Below are 21,867 nucleotides of genomic sequence, written 5' to 3'. Positions count from 1 at the left end.
ACATATTTAAAAGTGTTTTTCCAGTGACAAATATTTCTTCATTTCTTAAAATAACTTGAATGTAACTCTGCACCCTTGCTTCTTTTATACGTGGATAATGAAAATGCAAATTAGCCCCGCCTCCACTCACTCACACCTTGAGAGTCCCCTGCTTCGCAACATAGTTAAGGACATGCTAAAGCCCACCCGCTCTTTGATGTGATTGGTTACACCACATAGACAAATAAACAACAGTAAAGACTTAATTTTTACCATTGGGAGTCTTTAACTAAGTTTAGTGTTTTCTTCTCAAAGATATTTGGCAAAATAAAATATTTTCCCTATATTTTGATGGTTTAAACAAACTTACAGTGTCATTAAAAACAAAAATCTCCTTCAGACATCACTTTTGGCCAATATTGTGTAACATGATTAAACAATAAAACATTAGTACAGTCTGAAAACATTCCATATCATATTTGAAAACAGTTAGCAAGTATTCTTAATGTTGTGAAAATGAAAAAGTTCATTTCTAGAGATGCAATATGATTTATGCAATATGTGTTTTCTTGCTCTAAATGAAAGTGTTTGAATCTTGAATCTTATCACAAAAGCATTTAGAGATTAATTTACTCAATATAATATACTGTACATGATAATAGATCCCACAAGATGTCGCTATAGACACAATTTTCTTTTGTGCTTGGTACATTTGGCTTTGGAAAAGTTTGTGAATGTGTACTAAATTATTCACTAAATCTGTCTTCTTCTCTGGTTTTATTAGGGCCCAAGCACAGATGGTGCATTCCTATTGGAATCGCTCCATTTATTATTGTTATATTGTATTTTTATGTTATGTGAAGTGTGGAATATAGCAGGTGCATTATACCTTTGCAGTGACAGAGTCTACTTTCAGATAGCATATGTCAAACTACAATGTGCATATGACCGATATAAAAACCATATAAATGGAATGATTAAATCAGCCTATTATTAATTTTTGAAAAACCCTTAGTGAAATCCTTTAAGAAATCCTTTTGGGTCTACAATATGATGTTGTTTCTTTTCTTTATTTTAAAACAAGTTTTTAAACAAAAATGTATACATATTTATTTATACAGAGATATTGACAAGATGAAGGCAAGACTACACACAGTACTTTAAAAACACAGGCACATTAAGGACATGTTCAACTACACAGTAGTTACATTATTCCTCTGTTTATCATTCTTTTCATCGTATCTCTAGTCTACCCCTATAGACAATATACTTCTTCCAGTTTATTCATTGTAACTACACTTGTTGTCTGTAGCACAGTACGTCAGTTAATGTACCTTTATTTTTAGGGTTTAATTAATTCCACTGCGGCTGCTTCTGCTCTGTATAATCAAATAGAAATGTTTAATGCAGAATACTCATGCTTGGTTGTATTCAAGACAGAAAGTTCAATAAATATGATGCATTGAAGGTTTTTAGGTTACACACTGAAACATTCCTGAACATTAAAAAAATGCATTGCCATTTGTTCTTAATTACTTACTTGTTTTCAGTGGTACTGTTTGATTCAATCAGTACTGTCAAGTAGACAGGAAGGCCTGGTTGTGCGCAGGCATGCATAAATCGGTTCATCACTCATGACATCTTATATTACTATAGCATGGAGGTGTGTGAAGCACATTATGACATCAAAGGGCACAGGGGGACTCAAGTGATTGCCATCCAGACGCAGGTATCTCAGTTTGGGTGCTCCGTTTTCATCGTGCATGTTGTGAGAGTTAGTGGGGCAGATCTCGGTGCCATTTATACCTGCAAAGACAAGTAAATGTGTTATTTTGTTGAAAATTTTCTGTGGCATAATACAAACATTTTAATTAAGTACATACTCTCAATGACATTGTTGTTGAGGTGAAGTTGCTCCAGTTCGGAGTTGAACAGGGGAACAGTGCTCAGCTTGTTATGGGCCAAATGCAAATCCAACAGTGAGCTCACGTTGAACACCATCTTTGGAAGACCTTTGTCACTAAGCTGGTTGTAGTTAAGTCTCACAAAGGCCAGGTGTGCAAAATCCTTGAAGTAGTCCTCTGGAATCTCCTCGATGTTATTTCTGTCCAAGAACAGTTGGAGGAGGCTGTTGGGTATATTCGCAGGCATCTTCCGTAGGATGTTGTGGGCCAAATTGAGCTGAATCAAGTTCTTCAGATCTTTGAAGATGTTCTTACCCAAGTTGCTGTCACTGATCCTATTGTGATGCAGATCTAGAAGCGCAAGATGTTTCATCTTGCTGAACGCTCCAGGAGGGATCTTTGAGATCTGGTTGCGGCTGAGTCGAAGCTGCTCCAAGCCGACCGGCAGGTCCTCAGGCACCTCCTTTAGCTCGTTCCTCTGCATATAAAGGTAAAGGAGGTTTGGCAGCTTCTCAAACACTTGTTTCTCCACCGAACGGATGCGGTTGTTTCCCAGATTGATCCACTTAAGCTCAGTGCAGTTGTTAAAGGAGTCCGCGTTTACTTGATTAATGTAGTTGTTCTGTAGGTAAAGGTAGTGGGTTCGGAATGGGATGATCGGGACCTTTCGGAGATTGCGGTTTTCACAGTACAGGGCATTTGGGTATGATGGTGGGCAAAAACACTCTCTGGGGCAGTCTGAGAATTCAGAGGGAGGGCCTAGGATCGGAGGGGGAAAATCTGTGGGTTCCTGGGGTTCGGGCTCCGATTTTGGGGCAGGAGAGGATGGTTTCTTGGGGGCAGGAGGTTTCTTGGTGGTAGGTGGGCGGACAGGCTTTGGTTTTGGTTTTCGTTGCCCACAGACATCCGTGATTAGAAGAAGGACAAGAAGAGAGCAGTATGCAAGCCCAGCTTTCATGGTCCTGAACAGAGAAGCAGCAAGTTATTTGAATTTTTTTGTCATATTGACTTCACTTGATTGCATACTTTGCTAACGCTGAGATTAAAAGAGACTTGTGTGAGGTTTCTGGGATCTTTTTTGGGTAAAGAACCATAAGAAGATGAAGAAACAACTGATATATATAAGAGATATCTTCTGTGTTTTTTTCTTGATACCTTGATCAGGGTCTGGCATGACTCAGCCACAGACTGTAAAGTGTTTTTTTTTTTTTTTTTTTTGCTGTCGTCTTTGACAAAGCATCCAGTCATGTAACCTTCCAGTTTGGCTGGATTATTATGACTTCTACAGACTCTAGAGAAAAAAAAAAAGCTCTGGATTTACAGGTTTTCTGCACAGGGCTGCGATAAAGACTCTATTGTGCAATGCGAGGCCTAGGAAAGAGTGAGTCTTAATGAGGGAAACAGGCTAAACACCCCGGGGAGCTTGGAGGAAACCAATGCTAGAGCAGTCATAGTGTTGCTATGCTATCTTCACCACTTAGAGTTGAATTATTGATTGGTGGAACACCAAAAAACATGACATCATTTCTTGGAGGATTAAATAAATCTAGATCTAACAGAGTAGCTAAACCCGCTCTACTCCGCCAAAAGGGTTTTTTCAAGATGTTTGTCTTTAGTTTATAATTCACTTGGAGTTCACAAACAAAAGAGTATAGAGATGATGAGCAATGTTACAAAAATGTTTTTCACATAATATGAAAGATATTTTTTTAATGGAAGATAAAACAGTAAAAAATATTGAATAATTTTTATTGTGTATTTTAATAATTGCATAAAATTGTAAGTTTATGATAAATATTATTATATTTCTGTCTAATTGGGTGCCATAAATCAAAATTAGGTCAAGAGAACCAACATTTTATGCTTAGTTAATTTAATATAAATAATACATTAAATCAATATTACATTTTTAAATATTTAGCAAAATTATATATTATGTTATATAATGTATTAATAAAGCACCTTCATCAGGCCAAACTCTCTCATCGAGGATTCTTCATCTGCTTCTTAACTCCTATAACAATGACTGCTTCCAAAGCTTCAATAATTCAATATCAGTCTTTGCTGGACTTTAACTTTGCAGGACCTTTAACCCTATCCCCTTTGAAACATGTTTTAAAGCAAGAAGAACTGCTCATTTTAGGCCACATCTCTTTTGGGGTTATGTCTGAACTTTGACAACATCAAAATATGTTAATTTAGCTCTTTTGGCCTTTCTACTGTGAAGTGCCATGTCTTTTAGATCACTATCTTGCTGTGTTACCTAACTGTGCTTCAGCTTAGAGAAGTGTCCAGATGTTCTCTTTAGGAATGTTCTGATACAAAGAAGAATGTTCAAGTTTTAGTTGCAGTTCAGCCATTTGGATGTTTTTCAGGGTCCTTGTGATTTCATAAATGATTTGAAACCACTCATAGAAATATTTTGGCGGGTTGGCTGCTGGGAAGTGATCTCAAGTTGAAGATTATTGTTCCTACTACGGTTCAGTGGAAAAAAATTGCTTTACAAAATAAACAGACTGATCAATTTCAACATCTTATTTCTACTTTGAGCTCCCTTCAGGGATTTTCTTTGATTAGCTTTGATTATTTTCTTTATACTGCTCTTGGGAAAAATTTTGTGCTGGAAACTTAATGGTAAAAATGTGTGAAATTATATTGAGCAGTGTTGATAATTGGGTTAAAATAGGTAAACATTATAATATTTGTTTACACTTGGTTACTATTATCTAATATTACTTTTGAGTTGATCAGATCGGTCAAGCCCTAAAAACATGTCAGTTCAACTCCATTTTTTAGCCTAGAGGAATCGTTTCACTAGAGAAATTAATGTTTTATGAATCCTATGCAGAGACTCACACCCATACAGGCACAAAACAAGAAGCAGTGCAGCGGGTCTGATGGATGATTGCAATCAGATGTTTGGCTTAAAGTGTCTGGCTGGGTGTCAGCTGCATGGTCATGGAGGCCAGGCAGCAGGACTCGGGCCTTGGTAGAAAGGAAACCTGGGAAAATGTTGATTTGTTTAGTTCTCTTCTGTATGCCTGCTTTAGGTGGGGGTGCAAATGAGATTGTCCTTCTATCTGGCCTTTGAGGGAAACTTAGATTTTAATCAGATATGTCGAAAAGCAAAATAATATTTGTGACCATATAAGGAGATTTGGGTCATTACTAGGCTTAACACAAACTCATAATAACAAAAACATGTTATGAGTCAGTGCTGGCTGGACTCAAAATGGGAGGGAACTGATGTGTTTTAAATTTGGTTAGAAGTCAAAAAAGACAAAAGAGGTCTCTAGGATATATAATTTCTGAATCAAGAGAATAATAGTTTTGCCTAGAAATGGATTAAACTAAAAGCATTACAGGGTCTGCATCCCAAGCAGTTAATATGATTGATGAAAATGTAGGAATAAATCAATGAAAAAGCTTCCCCAGACATATCATGTGTAGGATGGCTCAGTTTGATGGATGTAACATATGCTAATGGGATCACTAGCCAGAATACTGTTTTATACTGTTGGGTATTTTTATCATTTTGACTTGTTTCTGACATCTTAAAAAAAACACAGTACCACAAGACTTTGATAGATCAGGTGAAGAATAGACCTGGACAGGTCAAAAGACAGCTAAACCATGTATATTTGGTAGAATTATTTTTTTTTTTTTTTTTTTTAAAGGTAAATATTTTCTTAATTATATTTCTCTGTTTTATTATCTTGTTTTATATGTAATATCTTGTCTTATATTTTACTATTTTTATTATATTATTTATATACTATCCTTTTTACAGTCAAGGAAACTTTAACATTTAAAGAAGTATTAACGTTGAGAACAAAAAGCTTGCAAGGAAACATCTACCTGTTTTAGCATTGTACTCTTAATGTGAAAAATCTGGACATTAAATAAGCCCTAAGAAGTAATCATGCCATTATTTCATAAACCTTAAAGAAAAAAAAAATATTTGGCTAAATAGACTTTAGGACTAATTTAATGGCTACATTAATGTTCCATTTCTTGCCAGTATTCACAGATTTTCTGATCAGTATATATGTTTCTTGTCTCCTTTGAGACTGATTTATGGTTATTTTGAAGAAACAAAGCATTTCTTACCTGTTGCTGGTTCCTGCCCTCGTTTGATGAATCCTCGAGCTGTCACTTCACTCTCACAGAGTTTTGCTCTCCCACCTAGCTTTCTCCCCCTCTCTCACTTAGTTTCTTCCCCCCTCTTTCCTCCGTACTTCCCCTGTTCTCCTCTGCTAAGCAGGCTGCCTATTGGGTCGTTCCCTCTTTTCCTTCTGAAGGTCAACAATTCTGTCTCCCTGCCCCGCCTTCAAGGAAAGTGCCTCAAATTAAATCAAAACGTCCATCCCTTAACACCAGGATCTGTTCTACCCTGCTGTACACACTTGATGTATGCGAATGAGTGTTTATCAAGGACTACAGGGCTGGTGGGACAGGGTGGAGATTGATGCAGAGAGCGTGTGGTCAACATTCTTTCCCATGCTTGGGATACTTCATCAAAATCATGTTCTTTTTATTTAGTTTATAACTACAGAGTACTTGACAGCTTATTAATCTTTTCTTTTTTTAAGTTAAAAAAAAATATTGTGTGAGCTCATTTATTTGGGATTGTCTGACTTTAAGTGCTTTAGGTTTTTAGGCAATTTCTCTCACACTTTCTTTTTCTCTCTTTCCTGTGCTTTTAGGCCCATGAGTGTTTGTGCCTTATGCACTGAGCTGCAGCTGCAAAGCAGTGGTGACGAGATGTGCAATACATAGTTCTTAATCCCAGAGAAACCTGTTTCTTCCTCTATCCTCACACACATTTGCTCATTCATACCATAAGGTCAGACCCACCCTTATATTATAAACCCAGAGAGAACTTCAACATCTGGAGGAACAACATCTGTGATATATGGTGTTTCAGAATTGTAAGTCTGAAGAGATCCAACATTTAGCCGAGGGTCTGTTCAGTGTTGTCTTCCTCTGAGATCTCTGGAGATGTCTTAGATTTGCACATTTGTGCTAAATGAGAATCATGCAATTGTGGGATGTAATTGTGGTCAGCCTCATTCAGGGATATATTGGAGTTCTAAATCAGCCTAGGACATATACTGGCTCATCACAACCCACCAGAAATACCTTGCTTAATTTATCCATCAATATGCAAATTAGCCCCACCTCTACTCACACCAGCTCAGAACTTTACTGTAGTAAATGCTCCACAATGGCAAGTGGAAATACTGGTTTAATTCAGCCATACATGTTTGAACCAGAAGCTGATTCAAGTCAAGTCAAGTCAAGTCATCTTCATTTATATAGCGCTTTTAACAATGTAGATTGTTTCAAAGCAGCTTTACAGAGATAAGCGTATAATTTAAGGTAACAGAGATTGTTTCGGCTTTACAGCAGAGTTAAGTTATTTCCATCTAAAGTTAGTTTTGATTGATTTGCTTCCGTCGCAATGATCATTTGTTATTAAATTAGGGGCCGCTAAGACGACACCATTCCCTCTACACAGACTTTAAACGCGAACCTGTGAGAAACGCTGATGGCGTTCACATGAGCATTTAGAATGGGTTCTATAGTTATGTGCGTTTGAATATATGCAGGTTTGGAATTCCCTACAAGCCAAGCCTAAACAAAGTACTTGTCTTTCCCTATAAATTTTGATAAAGAATTTTATTTTATTTTGTTGCTTTGGGGTAGGAACGCGAAACGAATTTCCCGACAACGCCTTATCTGTAGAGTGGTAGTGGGATCCTCCATAGGGAGAGACTAGTTGGCACTTCAGCACTGCGTTGTCATTGGTCCAGGCGAAGGTCCTTCGTCAGATCTGGATACGGCCTGGATCCGGCAGGCTGCAGGAAAACCTCGGGATAAACACAGACACTAAAATTAGCGTAGATGCCATTCTTCTCATGATGTAACGAGTACATCAGGATTTTTGGGAAGTGTTCCCGGTTCCGGCTGACCTAATATATGCAGCCTAACATTAAATTATAGAAGTCTATAATGTATTATGTGAAAGCTAGGTCAAAGAGATGTGTCTTTAATCTGGCTTTGAACTGACAGAGTGTGTCTGCTTCCCGGACAATGGTAGGAAGACTGTTCCAGAGTTTTGGTGCTAAATAGGAAAAGGATCTACCGCCAGCAGTCGATTTTGATATTCTAGGTATTATCAACTGGCCGGAATTTTGAGATCGCAATAGACGTGACGGACTATAATGCGTTAAGAGCTCGCTCAAGTACTGCGGAGCTAAACCATTTAGTGCTTTGTAAGTGATCAGCAATATTTTAAAATTGATGCGATGTTTAATAGGGAGCCAGTGCAGTTTCTACTTCAGAAGAAGTAGCAGAGGTTCGTCTACAAGTCGATGTATCAGAATGGTAATGCGTTTTATGTATCGCTCTTTACAACGTCGGACACATAACGGTAATTAATATGATTAGCCTTTTTCTTGTCTCCGTTATCCAACCACTAAAAATGTGTTGCTAATCTTACACACACCATGTTCCCGTTCGCCACCCTTTCCCAGTCAGACAGCTGCCTTCTAAATATCAGTATCCTTAGAAACACATTGAACCACCTAGAATGTCAGTGGAGAAAGGCATATACTGTAGTGCATCATAACTTAGTAATATACATCATATACATAATTCACCTGCTATATTGCTAAATGCACCCGATTTTTCACATCAACAGAAAAATATGCCACGATAAACTGACTTCTCTTGAGTCTCCCCTGCTTCACAGCAGTAATGAAATGCTGAAGCCCACCCGCACTTTGATGTGATTGGTTACAAGGTAGTTTGTGATGTAAGAAACACCGGCAATTTCAAACAGCGTTTTTGAGATGGTATTTGGTTAACTGCAGTTTTAAGGAGAAAATACGCGGAGTATGGTGTTGACTTTGCACGTGGCTTGCTTTGATTTTGCTTTGATTTTGTGGTTTTTCTTTGAGATTGTTGATAATCTGTGTTTTCGGTGCTGGTCCAGTTCTGTTTTTAGGAAGATCACTTTTGTATGCTGTGAGATCCTTTGTAAGAGACTCCACTTTTCATTTCAATCTTGAAACTCGCTCACTCAAAGTGAGTCCTTGAAATTAAGAATACTGTTTAGATCACTATTCAGGCGCAGGCTGGTCTCTATCAAACATCATTACATCAGAGTTATAGTGGGTGTGATTTTGCATGTGTGTTGTAATGGGTCTTGCTCTGTACTATACGTGAGTCATTGTGACATTTACCCTGATACCTTGTGAGATCATTTAGGTCAAATTATTCTTAATGGCACGACAATGCATCTTTGCCAAGACTATATTTTTTAATGCAGTATCATTGTCATCTGAGACACATCTAAATCTGAGACACATCTGTTTTAATTAAAAGTAAAAGGCTGGAAAGTATGTAACTGGTGTGCCCTTCTGGCAAGGAAATGTCTTTCCTTCCTCTTACAACTTACATTTATTTGCATATCAAGCTTAATTACATGCTTTAAGATTTATTGTCAAGAGCTTAATGGTTTGGCACAGAGTGAAAGCAACCAAGGTTAGTCATATGCATGATGCAGGGTTGAACTGACCCTGAGCATCTGAAGGCAGATTTACTTTATTGTTCTTCTAGTATTGCTAAGGTGTGATGGATTTCTTTCGGCATGTGCTTAACAGATGATTATGTGTCTGATGTGTGCAGTCTTGCCATATGGGTTGATTTTATTGTTTGCTTACACACATCCACAGACAGACACAAATGACTGACAGATGTGCATTTTCAGACGCAAATGTGTGAACATCACAATCATTGGAGTGCAGTTTATGCTCCCTGTATTGACATTAAATTTGCATAGAATTAATAATTCTATTACATCGTGCTCAACAAACCATCAAGCCTTACAACTTGTAATTCTGGCACCTAGAACAAAATTGTGAGTTTTTGATCAGAAGCAGAGGATTAGCAATGTGTCATTTTCACCACACAGCTTTCCCTCTGTGTTTGAATTAATGAAGCGCCAGACTTGTGATGCAGTTGTGGTTACAATAAGCATTATGATTAAGTCTATGGTGGAGGTCTGGTTGATGTAATCAGACTGAGATTCATTAAGATCTTTGCTTACCAAGCTGTTTCTCCCACCCAGAGGATCTAACACCGATAACCACCACAACTTGCCAAACCCTAAGGGTAGAGTATGTGAACTCAGCAAAATATCAGAGAAATTTTTCTGGGAAGTGGTCCAAGTAAATAAAGCTAGAGCTCACTACCTTCTTCATTTATAGCAGAATGTGTGAAAACGCAGCAGGGTCAATGCATGTAGATTCGGCTTATGCTATAAAGGGGAAATTGAATGTATGTTATTATGCAGCAATTGTGTAGTCAAAGCAGTTTGTAATGAGATGCAGCTTTTTTTTGTAAGTCTTCCTAACATGTATTATACATAATATTGCAATATACATAATATTGATCTGCCCATGTAAGGCAGAAAGTCTGGCTCTTTTATAATAATAATAATACAAATTATTTTTAAAGATTATCTATGTTTGTACTGTATCTCAGTGACTCTTTCTGTAGGTTATATCATTACACCAGTAAGTGGCACCAAAATACTTATCGAGTGGGTCACTGAATCATTCATTTAACTGATTCGTTCAGACACATTGGATGCTTCTCAAACGGAAGGCTGTGTCCTTCCTAGTCCAGTCCTTCAGAGGCTTGTAGGCTGGAGTCCTCCTCAGCATTAAAAGCAAGCAAGAAAGAAAGTCTAGTAAGTGCGCATACTGTAGCTACATCATAAACGTTTCCACCCCCATGGTCACAATGTAAAAATAATATTTAAATATATTTTGAAAAAAAACATAATACTACAAACCTTAATATTAACTGCTTTTCTATTAATGCAGTACAGGTAATGACAACCATCTGTGGTCTCCCAGTGGTTTACATTACGCACAGTTTAGCATTATGTGACAAAACAAAAGAAAACAAAATGAAAGAAAAAGAAAACCTTTATCTACAAAATTTTTTTTTTGTGTGTGTGTGATTTGGAATATGTGCAAAGGATTGTGAGGGATTTATGCGTCCTTCAAAACAGGCTGAATGAAGGATGTGAAACAAATGATGCCTTCAAAGGATCCTTTAAATTGAGACATCCTTTGATGGAGCTCAGTGACATGGCAGTCAAGAAATGCAGCTTTATAAGACACAGCCTTTTGATTGAGAATCAGCCATTAATTCATACAGGAATGAAATGTTGATGAGTGAGCCAATGAATAATGCACTTAACTGATTTTTTTTTTTTTCCAAACACTGATGTATTCAGGAACAAAACATGTGACTGTCTTAATGAGAGAGTCATTTAGTAATTCACTCAACCGATTCGTAAAAAAAAAAAAAACCTGATTCATTCAGGAAAATCACTACCATGTCTTGCCTGGTAACATCCAGCGTTTGAGTCTACTCTGGCTTTGTTTTGAACTATTTTCTTTGCGGAGCAAAGTAGTGTGTCTTAAATGTAAGTTACTCTATTTAGGCCTACTTGTTTATTGAACTGTTGCATAAAATAGAAAAACACTTGTAATTGTGCTGCTGGTCTGAATATTATATAAATCAGTCAAACAAAATGAATCTAGGCGGAGAACAATGAGCAAACAAAGCTAAAAGGGAAAGGGATATCTTGAGGAGTGGCTTTTTGTTTTGTTATACGTTTGGTCCTGGGACTTTTCTGGGACTTATTTATTGAAGGACACTTCAATATCTCTAAGTGTTGTGAATGCATTGCCTACAACTATCTTTGTCTCAACTCCCTAACAATCAAACAAACACATCCAAACATTATGAATAGTTCATTTGAAACTCTGGTCTGTGTTTGTTTGTTGGGTTAATTGAATATTGACTTTGGACTGGTTTTGTTTATGTATCCTTTTCTTGATATTCTTATGGCCAGATGAACTTTAGAATCGACTTAATGGATATTTGTGCCAAATCTTTTAGACTCTTTTGTGCTTACATTTATTTTAATTAGTGGTGGGCCGTTATCGGCGTTAACGCGCTGCGTTAACGCGAGACTCTTATCGCGCGATAAAAAAAATATCGCCGTTAATCTATTCCCCAAGTTGGGTTGGGAGATGGCTCTACACAAGCTATGATGACGCAATCTACCCGCGGCCGCGAGGTAAACCCGGCTGCAACGCATATTCGTCGTCATCTTAAGTAAACACGGCTGAAAGTGAAAGCTGCAACATCCATTATTTGGACTTGGTTCGGATTTAAGCCGTCCGACAAACACAACGGACGAACAACGGTTCGGTAAGTTAACACACGACTAATCCGTTCACCTCAAATTCAAAACGAAACATGATATCACTGAATACCAGCGTGCGCGTATTATTCTCATTCCAATATATCTTAGTGGTGTAACGTTAACACATAATCTCTGTCTACGCCCGATTTTAAGAATCGTTGTTGTGTTTCTTTTTAACTGAAAAGACATCAGTTAGACAATATTATAACTTTAAATTTGGGGTTTCATAAGCTCAAAGCTATAATAAACATTAGACCTACTTAAGTCTCTGCAGCTAGTGTACTTAAATTTTATTTATCTGCTAAATTATGTTGTATACTTACAGTTTTGCACAATATATGTTCTCAAAACTACATACACCCTTTAAAAAAAATACATTTAGCAGTTGTTTAGCAGGGTCTGTAACCTGTTCTGAAATTGTTTTATTATAATATATATCGTTATCGCAAGAGGCTGCAATGTATATCACAATATGGATTTTAGGCCATATCGCCCATCCCTAATTGATAGCCTATAGTAGTTGATAATAACATAGGCCTATGTTGCCTACGGACGGTAACAGTACAGTAGTAACCTTTACAGTCTATGAGTAGAACAGCTTTCTCAAGCAGTTTGTGATGCATTTTGGAAACAGGAGATGAGCCCCTGGTCTAATGCGCCACCTGGCTTGAGAAACCCGTTCTCAAAGACTTACTTTTATAGTCATTATTTGGGTAGCACACATATTCTGAATGCCTTCGGCAGAATTCAAATGAGCCATTTTAATCTAGATTAATCTAGATTAATTTCAAAATTAATCTAGATTAATCTAGATTAAAAAAATTAATCTATGCCCACCTCTAATTTTAATACATTGTGATTGACATTTATACATAGTGGTTTATTTGAAGTATATTTGCTATATTAAAGTTAAAGCATTTTTAACAGGCCTGTATAGCACTCAGTACAATTTAATTGCTATCAAAGACAGTTCTAAACAACCACTGCCACAATATGCACCAGTAGGACCCCTGTTTCTGAGGTCTGTTGTGGGACCAACTCTTCCTTCAGAGGTGATATCAATCTGTCTTTTACCTCACTAATGACTTTACCACAACACAGCTATATATTATTCCATTATTCTCTAAAGAAAACTGTCTCACTTTGTTTAGGCTGGTTTATGTATTTTCTCAACCATCCAGCTATGTGAAAAAATGCTGTACATTTTATAATTATGTGTTATTTACCTCAAACCAAACTTGGTCATGGCTTTAGTTTGAGGTTAATAAACATTATCTGACTGTAGTCCTCCTGGTTCATCCATCTTTTATTCAAGAAATAAAATTGTCAGGTTCTTTCTGTTGTTATGGCTCTGCTAATGGGAAATGTTAAGTCCAAACCAGTCTGCTCTGCAGTTGCGAAAAAGAAAGAAGAAAAGTGAAATCCCAGAGAGAGTTATGGTATCTTGAACACATGGTCCATTAACTCACATCTATATGGAATATGGTGGAGTCATTTCTTTGGACTTATTGATTAAACATTATTTTTGGGGGGAAATGTTTTTTGATCCAACAGGACTGGGCTTTTGTGCTAAAGGGGTGGTTGTGGCGCAGTGGATAAGACACATGCCTTTGGTGTGAGAGACCTGGGTTCGAATCCACTGTAAGACACCAATGTGTCCCTGAGCAAGACACTTAACCCCTAGTTGCTCCAGAGGCGTGCGACCTCTGACATATATAGCAATTGTAAGTCGCTTTGGATAAAAGCGTCAGCTAAATGAATAAATGTAAATGTAAATGTAAATGAGAGTTCAGGTTGAGCATGATGTGTTATTTACTCTTCATTCAACTGGACTGGTGAGAATGAGCTCTTCTCTTGTATTTGCTGTGATTGACTTCACTCTCTTATAAGTCTACCATGTCTTTAGTCTTTGGTCTGTCCACACTGAAAGCAAAAATGCTGCCTCGAATATACCCAAACATTAAAAGTCGATTTGTTTGCACTCTCTTGAACTTGCAAAACAATGCACATCGAAAACCCCTTAACTTGTATAGCAGCTGCGCTTCTACAGATAGCTTGCTTTTTTGTGGTTTTCCTTGTCGAAGTTGAGTGATTTGTCATCATATATCAGTCTCTTAGGTTTTAACAGGTTTTTAGTTTAGTGAGTGAGTTTACAGTGAGCAACTTAAAAATATAGTAGGACAGAAATTAGGATTAACATGGAAGAGATTTATTGCTTGTCACCATGTGTTTACAAGTGTTTAAAGGGAAATGCATTGTAATCTTACAGAGAGGAATGGAATATTAATTTTCCAGACTATAGGTAACAAAAAGCCTTCAAAAGTTTGGGGTTGGTAAGATTTTCTCTTCTCTTATGCTCATAAGGCTGCATTTATAAAAATTATTATTATAAAATATTATTACAATTTAAAATGAAAGTTTTCTATTAACATATTTAAAAAATGTTATTTATTCCTTTGATGGAAAAGCCGACTTTTCAGCATCATTACTCCAGTCTTCAATGTCACATTCTTCAGAAATCATTCTAATACGTATGCTGATTTCAAGCTCAAGAAACATTTCTTATTATTATCAGTGTTGAACAGTTGTGCTGCTTAATATTTTTGAGGAAACCAATTATTTTTTTTTTCAGGATTATGTGATGAATAAAACGTTAAAAAGAACAGTTTATATATTTTAAATAGTTTTTTTTTTCTGTAACAACGTGAAAACCTTCATTGTCACTTTCGATCAATGTAATGCGTCCTATTCCTTGCTAAATAAAAGTATTGAAAAAAACTTCCTGACCCCAAACTTTTGCACGCAAGTGTATTATTTTCACATGTTTAACAGTTCTCATTATGTCCTTAAAACATTTGAAGTGAAGACTAGGACAAGGCACAAGACTTGCACTGTACATAAAAACAAAGTATGGCTGCCCATATACAGTAAATCCAGAGTAAAATCATATTTAAACATTATAAGATAATTTACAACATGCTGCTTATTCAAAACACCTTGAATACTGAGCAGTTCATTCTGCTGTCATGCTTTCTAATGCAGACTAAATATACATATTATGTTATAATATAATATATTATTGCATGCTATTTTAAAGCCTATTAAAAGCATGAAAATGTAGAGCTACTCGAGGCAATGCCTGTTTTTATTAGATCAAATATAAATGTTATGGAGGACTCGTAGGCAGAACACCCAATCAGGAGGCAGCTTGTGGTACTCCAGTTTATTACCGTCCAGCCTCAGGATCTTCATACGTGAATATGATGTGGGTCCTACTGTCCTGCAGAGACTGCTCACGTTGAACGCTGGACAACACAAAAGGAAATATATAGCAGAACAGATTGATTGTTGTAATTTAGTTGCCGTGTAGTCTTTTTTAATGTTCATGTCACATGATTAAACATAAATAGATTTGTTTGATATTATCTTATGGTTAACCAGTATAGTGTTATCATTAGTAGCGTTATCATCACTGCCAGAAGGGTATTTATTGATTTATTTATTTGTACATATTTTCACATTTGTCTTAACTTTCACACTCAACTTTCATAGTAAGCTACTTTATCTAGAAGGCTGTTTTGCAAAATGGTGCTGTTACCTCTTCCACTGTTTACTGTTGACCGAAATAGCAAGACAATGAGGTCAACATATTTGGTGATTAATGTGACGTGCCGTTTCAGAGAATTGCCAGCAGATATCAATCCTTCACTAGATCACACACAACAGTCAAACTACAGCCCTCGTAAACAGGAGCTGCTTCCCAATACCGTGTAAATCATTTACAGGTGCGCTGGCATTGGCACCTCTACAATGATCTGTTTCATCCTGGTTTTAGATACTCATTGTGATGGTAGAATAATAGTATCTAAGCTCTAGCTACTAATGCTAAGGGAGAATCCAAGAACTGAAAGACCATGAGGTATGTCTGGTGGCATTGAGACATTGATATGCATTTATAAAGCACTTAAGGTGTGTAACTATTTTTTTATCTGTTTTTCCAGTCCTCTAGCCTGCAATCCAGCAATAATAATGTTATTGTCACATTTTCTGGAAATCTATGTGCAAAACAGGCACACAGTGTCTCCATCCTCAGACTGGAGCCTTTTGAATAGGGCTTGTCAATGCATTTTCTACATTCTTTCCAATTGTTTTCTGAAGGTAGATCTGACAGTTTGTCAGGCCGTTTAACCTTTTATAACGTCCACTTCTAGGTTATAATTTAGCCAACCAATCGTCTATTTTATCTTTTTCAGTAGTGGCTGGTTAAACATTAATCAATTTGAGCTGGTAAACCACTATTAATATCACTATTAGTCAATACATTCTCGATTACATTCTTTCCATTTGTTTTCTAAATGATAAATCTGACAGGTTGACAGGTTGTTTAACCTTTTCCTAACCTCCACTTCTAGGTTTTAATATGGCAATTGGCTATTATCTACAGTGGTTTGTTAATAATTAGAAAATTATACTTTTCTTTGAGCTGGTAAACCACTGCTAATGGCATGAGATTTCGTTATATGGTTCAAAACAGTAAATATGACCACTGCCTGAAAAAAAAGAATGTCTGCTGAAGTCTTTGCAGTTGACCAGTGGCACAGCCCTTGTAACTGAGCTCGACGTGCTGCTGAGGAGGAGGGGGAGAGAACAGAGCGTGCTTTTAGCACATGTGGATTCCTTTTGGAGTATTCACAGATGTTCCCAGACAAACCTTCCTTCTTTCCTTTCTCCCTCCTTCTCTTTCAGCTAACCTACTTTTTCTAGTCACCTTGTGTCTCTCAAGGATGTTTCTGTCTACAAACACGTTGTGACAAACGCATTAGAGAATGAGAAAGGGGGAAAAGGAAACCAAGAGAGGAGGGAAAGTTTGTTATTTCTCTTCTAAAATCCTCATCACATTTTCCGTCATTTTCCCAAGGCCAGTCCGGTTCTGAATGTTGATTCTCTCGTGCCAGAGATTATTTCATCGGGCCTGAGAACATAGCCTCATACCGTAAGACAGGACAAACATTTGAGCAGTTCTCAGTCAAGCTTACAGATTTGTGTTTAGAATAATTTCTGCACTTGGCTGATATTTAACTCTTTCCCTGCTATTGACCGAGTTGTCTCGTCTTTCATGAGAAAATGCTTCCCCATCCCAAGACCAGTTTTTTTACAGCTTTTCGTATTTTTTACTGTTATAAGGTAGGGGGCGTTATTACACCTCTTCTGAAAGAGTACTGAATCCCCTGATCAAAACACAGGTGAAGAAGATGCAGAAACAAGCGATAACATATATGCATATGTAAAACAATGCTATCATTAACATTAAACAGCATATAAATCAAAACTGCCTAATGTTACTGAATGAAATGAGCTATAGGACTGTGAAGCTTTGGGGATGTTGATGGACTTGATCTACTCCATCTATGTTTTGATCATCATTCTGAATCCGATCTGGATGTAGTCTTTGACAAAACTGCAATTTTTCTCAGCTTACCCATATTCAACCGTTGATAAAAAAGAGCACATGAAGCTCTTTCTTTATATATATTGCATGTTCAGATATTCATACAACAAAATATTCTGGGGGCCATGAAACATTTGTGAAAAATGATCAAAAACGCTGGCAGGGAACAGCCAATTTAAAAAAATAAAAATAAAAATTCTGGTAGGGAAAGAGTAAAGATTGTAGCAGGCAAATAAGCTTGGTTGCTAATTTTTTCACTGCCCAATATTTTTATCTGTAGTCATTACAAGGGACAGCGTTCCCGGCAGATTTGTGCACAATACAAAATTGTACTTAAATTCCATTCACAGTTCTCGAATATGAATTAAATCTGATTTAGCAAATACTGTAGCATGCAGAATTGCAATTTGAATACTTAAAATGAACTGAAATTTTGACAAAGCTTTGTAAGTTTAGAAAAAAAATCGATAGGTTGTATTTACCTTTTAAAACCAATCTGTTTGAAATACTTGTATTCAATAAATGTATAGGCAAAGATAGAAGTATAATTATTTTTCCAGAATACTATTTACTGTTGAATTTCTCAGAATCCATCAACTTCCTTCAATTACACTTCAAATTCCAGTGTGGCAAATTCAATTGAAATACACATTCCCAATTGAAACTGAAATTGTGTAGTTTGCCACATTGAAGTGATTTTGTAGATCAAAACCAATCCATTGTTTCCTGAGGTCTGTCAGCACTGCTTTATTTCCACTATAAACATCTTGTCTCTTGAAAATCTGCAGTAAGATTTAAGTGTCATGCTCTCTCTTCTTTTGGAACAATTTATGGAATCTTTTTTTAATGTAACATTAGCGAGACAATAGCTTAGAAAATAAGGTTCTCTGGTTTGTGTCTTGACACAATTATTCTGTCGATGAACTTGGCATGAAAATTTCCTTTGTCACATTGAAATTAAGCAGTGCTGATTTTTCTCAATGCAGTGCTAAAGAATAAACCTCAGTGTTTTTGTTTGTGTAAAACAAGAGCCTTACGTCAACTCACCTTGGATTTGGTTAACCTCAAGGTAGAGGTACTGAAGGGTGGTGGGAACGGTTGGGATTTCTGTCAGCTGGTTATATGAAAGGTCCAGCTCTACAAGAGATGTGAGGTTAAAGGCTCCAGGTTCAAGCCCTTCATTCCTCAATTTGTTGTGTCCGAGCCGTAGGTAACGGAGTCCATTAAAACCATGAAGGCTGTTCTCAGTCAGGCCTGTAAGAGAGTTGTTGGAGAGGTAAAGCTGCTGGACAGATGAAGGCAGATGTTTGGGGAAAGTATCCAGGAGGTTGTGACTGAGATCCAAGAGGTTGAGGCCTCCAAGACCTGGTGAAGTACATGAAAGATAAAGTTAACGCTGAGTTTACAGAATGATCAACTTTAATATCAAAGTTTCCTGATGATTTATGTAGGGATGCACAACATATTGGTCTCAAATCAGTTATCAGATATTAGAGATTAATTAATTAATACATTTTTTTCGATATCTGTTGTTGGATATTTAATAAATTTGTATTTTTTACATTTAGATTACATTTGCCATCATCAAACATTTAGGGCCCTATTTTAACGTTCTGAAACGCAAGTATCAAACGCAAAACGCAAGTAACTTTGTGGGCGGATCTCGGGCACTGTTGCTATTATAAATTACGCTTGTGCCCAGCGCAAATCTAAAATGGGTTGGTCTGAAGTAGCTACATTACTCATAGGTGTGGTTTGGGCGTAACGTGAAATAAACCAATCAGAGCGTCATCTCACATTCCCTTTAAAAGCAGGCACGCTTGTTCCATGGCGGATTGCTATTATAACGGCAGATTTGCCAGGCGCACGCCAGGAGCAGTTCACAGCCGAGGAGACCGACGTTCTCGTCAGGGCCGTAAAAGACAGAGAAGTGACATTGTATGGGGATGGGAGAAACCCACCCAAATTAGCTTCGGTTAAACAGGCGTATAATAATTTTGGTAAGTAAGCTAGATTTATGCCTATTTTTTACATCTTCATGGACACCACAATGATTTCCCTTGTGTGGGGAACTGCTGCGTCTGTGTAGATGAGAGAAGCAAAGTGTATGCGCGTTGTGCACACGCTACATTATGGCCAAGCATGCGCCCTTAAAATAGCATCTGAATAACATGCGCAACGCGCCACTGACTTTAGACTAGGTTTTTCCTGGTCTGTGGCGGAATTGTTTTCTGAAACTGCAAAATAGCACCAGGGAACATTTGCGCCGGAACACGCCTCCTCTTTTCGCTGAACCGCCCCCGGGAGCGCAAGTTAATTTCCTAATTTACCGACGTGCGTCTGTGGAGGGAAAAGTCTGCTGTGCGTCGGGTGCAAAATAGGAATGATACATGCGTCGGTGTTCAAAGTCAATTGCACTGGGTGCAAGATAGGGCCCTTAAAGTTAATCTTTAAAACTAATAATTTAAGCTCTTAAATATAATCTTTAGCAAATCTCAAAATGAATATCCATTTTTATAATGTACATTTATGTTGTGAAGCCTACATTCACTTGTAGCATTTATAATAATTGATTTTAGCGCTTAATAAAAAAATTTTAGACAAATTGGATATCATTTTAATATATCGGCCATATATCAGTTATCAGCCATAACATTAAAATAAATATCAGCTTATTTGTACCAGCTAAACAGTGCATCTCTACATTAAGCATATGAACGATGTGTTCAAATATATAAATACCAATAAATACCTTTTAAGTCGCTCCCTTCAATAATCTTCAGACGGTTGCCTTGTAACAGAAGTACTGTTAAATTGGCCAGATTTTGGAATGCGCCTGCAGAAATCTTTTCGATGTGATTATATGCGAGTCGCAGTTGCTTGAGGCCGCTAGGCAGTCTGGCTGGCACCTTTGTCAGGTTATTATTGTTTATGAAAAGATTTACCAAGCGGGTCAGATTGGATAACAACACATTATCGAGTTGCTCACTCAGTAGTTGATTGTGATCCAAGATCAACCAACGCAAGTTGGTGGCATTGGCAAACGCCCCGGATCCAAGGAAAGTAATATCATTCCCTTGGAGGAACAGGTACTGAATGCGGGACGGAAGGCCAGAGGGAAGCTGGTTAAGGCCCCTGTGGTCACAATAAAGGGCCGTTGGCCACTGGATCGGGCAGTCACACTCCAAGGGACAACTTTGTGCGTTCACAGCACGAAACCAGCCCGGATCCATCCGATCTTTCAAAGTCAAAACACTCGGCTCTCCCAAAAAACGGTTGATCCAGAGTGGTACACCTCCATAGTCCAAGTCCAATGTGAAGGCCCAAGTCGGCCCACACACAGAGAGTAACAAAAAAATTGATCTGATATCCATTTGTCCGCCTGCCTAAATGAAACACAAACAGCCTATAAAAACCCTTAATAGAGTTTATTATTCAAACTAATCAGGAAGCTTCTTCTTGCAGCAATAAATAAAACTTTACACAAATACTGTTTAGAGAAAATAGCTTTTCATGTAAGTTACAGCAGCAATTCCCAGCAAAGCTTTTGCATTCTTGCTTAATAATAATATGTTGAATATAACATCTATATAATCTCTATTTCATTATCAGCTACAGTTAATAAACTACTTTCAAGAGCGTCAATGAATATGCAAGTGACTAAACTGGTTAAAAATGCTACTTCCCAATAAATTTCTTCCATTCTCTTTCGTCACATGCATCATCTACATATGTGAGAGGAATGTGCATACCTTTCGCCTCTCTTCCGCGGCCAATTTTAGTCAGGAAAGCCTCTGAAAAGGTAGATTTGTCGAGACTATCCCTGTAGATGTTTACGCTGGACACTGAATGGCAACCTGAAGAATTTTTCCCAGCTACTGAAACAATCTTCCATACAGCGTATTCTCACTCCTTTTTTTCCCTAACCTGTCTCGGAAGCCTATGGTTGGAGTCTAACCACTGCACAACATTTGTTAGAAACATGTGTGCTGGCAGCGTAGAAAGGGCAATCTTTACAGACAATGCTGTTGTGATTTAAGATCTTTTGGAATTAATATACATCACATAATGTGTGGATATAAATCCTGTTTTTGATTTATTGTGACTTGTTTCTTCAAAGCTTGATAATGTATAATGCACAACTGATGTTGAATCATATGTCAATGCTTATGCAAGCCATATACTGTTACATAAACAGCCTGCAGCCCGCTGACTGATGAACTGTAATATCACGTCAT

At 37.3% G+C, this 21,867-nt stretch overlaps 3 protein-coding genes across 3 annotated transcripts in view; 1 reads left to right on the top strand and 2 right to left on the bottom strand.

Annotated features, from left to right (window-relative positions):
- fmoda (fibromodulin a) overlaps positions 1-21,867 on the top strand; it is a 35,319-nt gene that overhangs the window by 3,298 nt on the left and 10,154 nt on the right. The window lies entirely within an intron of this gene.
- Positions 1,031-6,298, bottom strand: prelp (proline/arginine-rich end leucine-rich repeat protein). The gene is made up of 3 exons (XM_079857022.1): positions 5,994-6,298; positions 1,863-2,845; positions 1,031-1,785 (listed from the first exon to the last, which is right to left on the bottom strand). Exons 2-3 carry the CDS (start codon positions 2,839-2,841, stop codon positions 1,622-1,624), a joined length of 1,143 nt encoding a protein of 380 aa, XP_079713148.1. The 5' UTR covers positions 2,842-2,845; positions 5,994-6,298; the 3' UTR covers positions 1,031-1,621.
- On the bottom strand, positions 14,432-21,564 carry LOC307150637 (lumican). Its single transcript, XM_079858020.1, has 4 exons — positions 21,382-21,564; positions 20,382-21,015; positions 18,677-18,994; positions 14,432-15,485 (listed from the first exon to the last, which is right to left on the bottom strand). The coding sequence occupies exons 2-4, from the start codon at positions 21,001-21,003 to the stop codon at positions 15,334-15,336; spliced, it is 1,092 nt and encodes a 363-aa protein (XP_079714146.1). The 5' UTR covers positions 21,004-21,015; positions 21,382-21,564; the 3' UTR covers positions 14,432-15,333.

The sequence above is a fragment of the Squalius cephalus genome (genome assembly GCF_949319135.1).
Source record: "Squalius cephalus genome assembly, chromosome: 22".
Lineage (NCBI taxonomy): Eukaryota > Metazoa > Chordata > Actinopteri > Cypriniformes > Leuciscidae > Squalius > Squalius cephalus.
The sequence above is the reverse complement of the archived record's forward strand: the minus strand, read 5'-3'. Positions and strand labels throughout refer to the sequence as shown.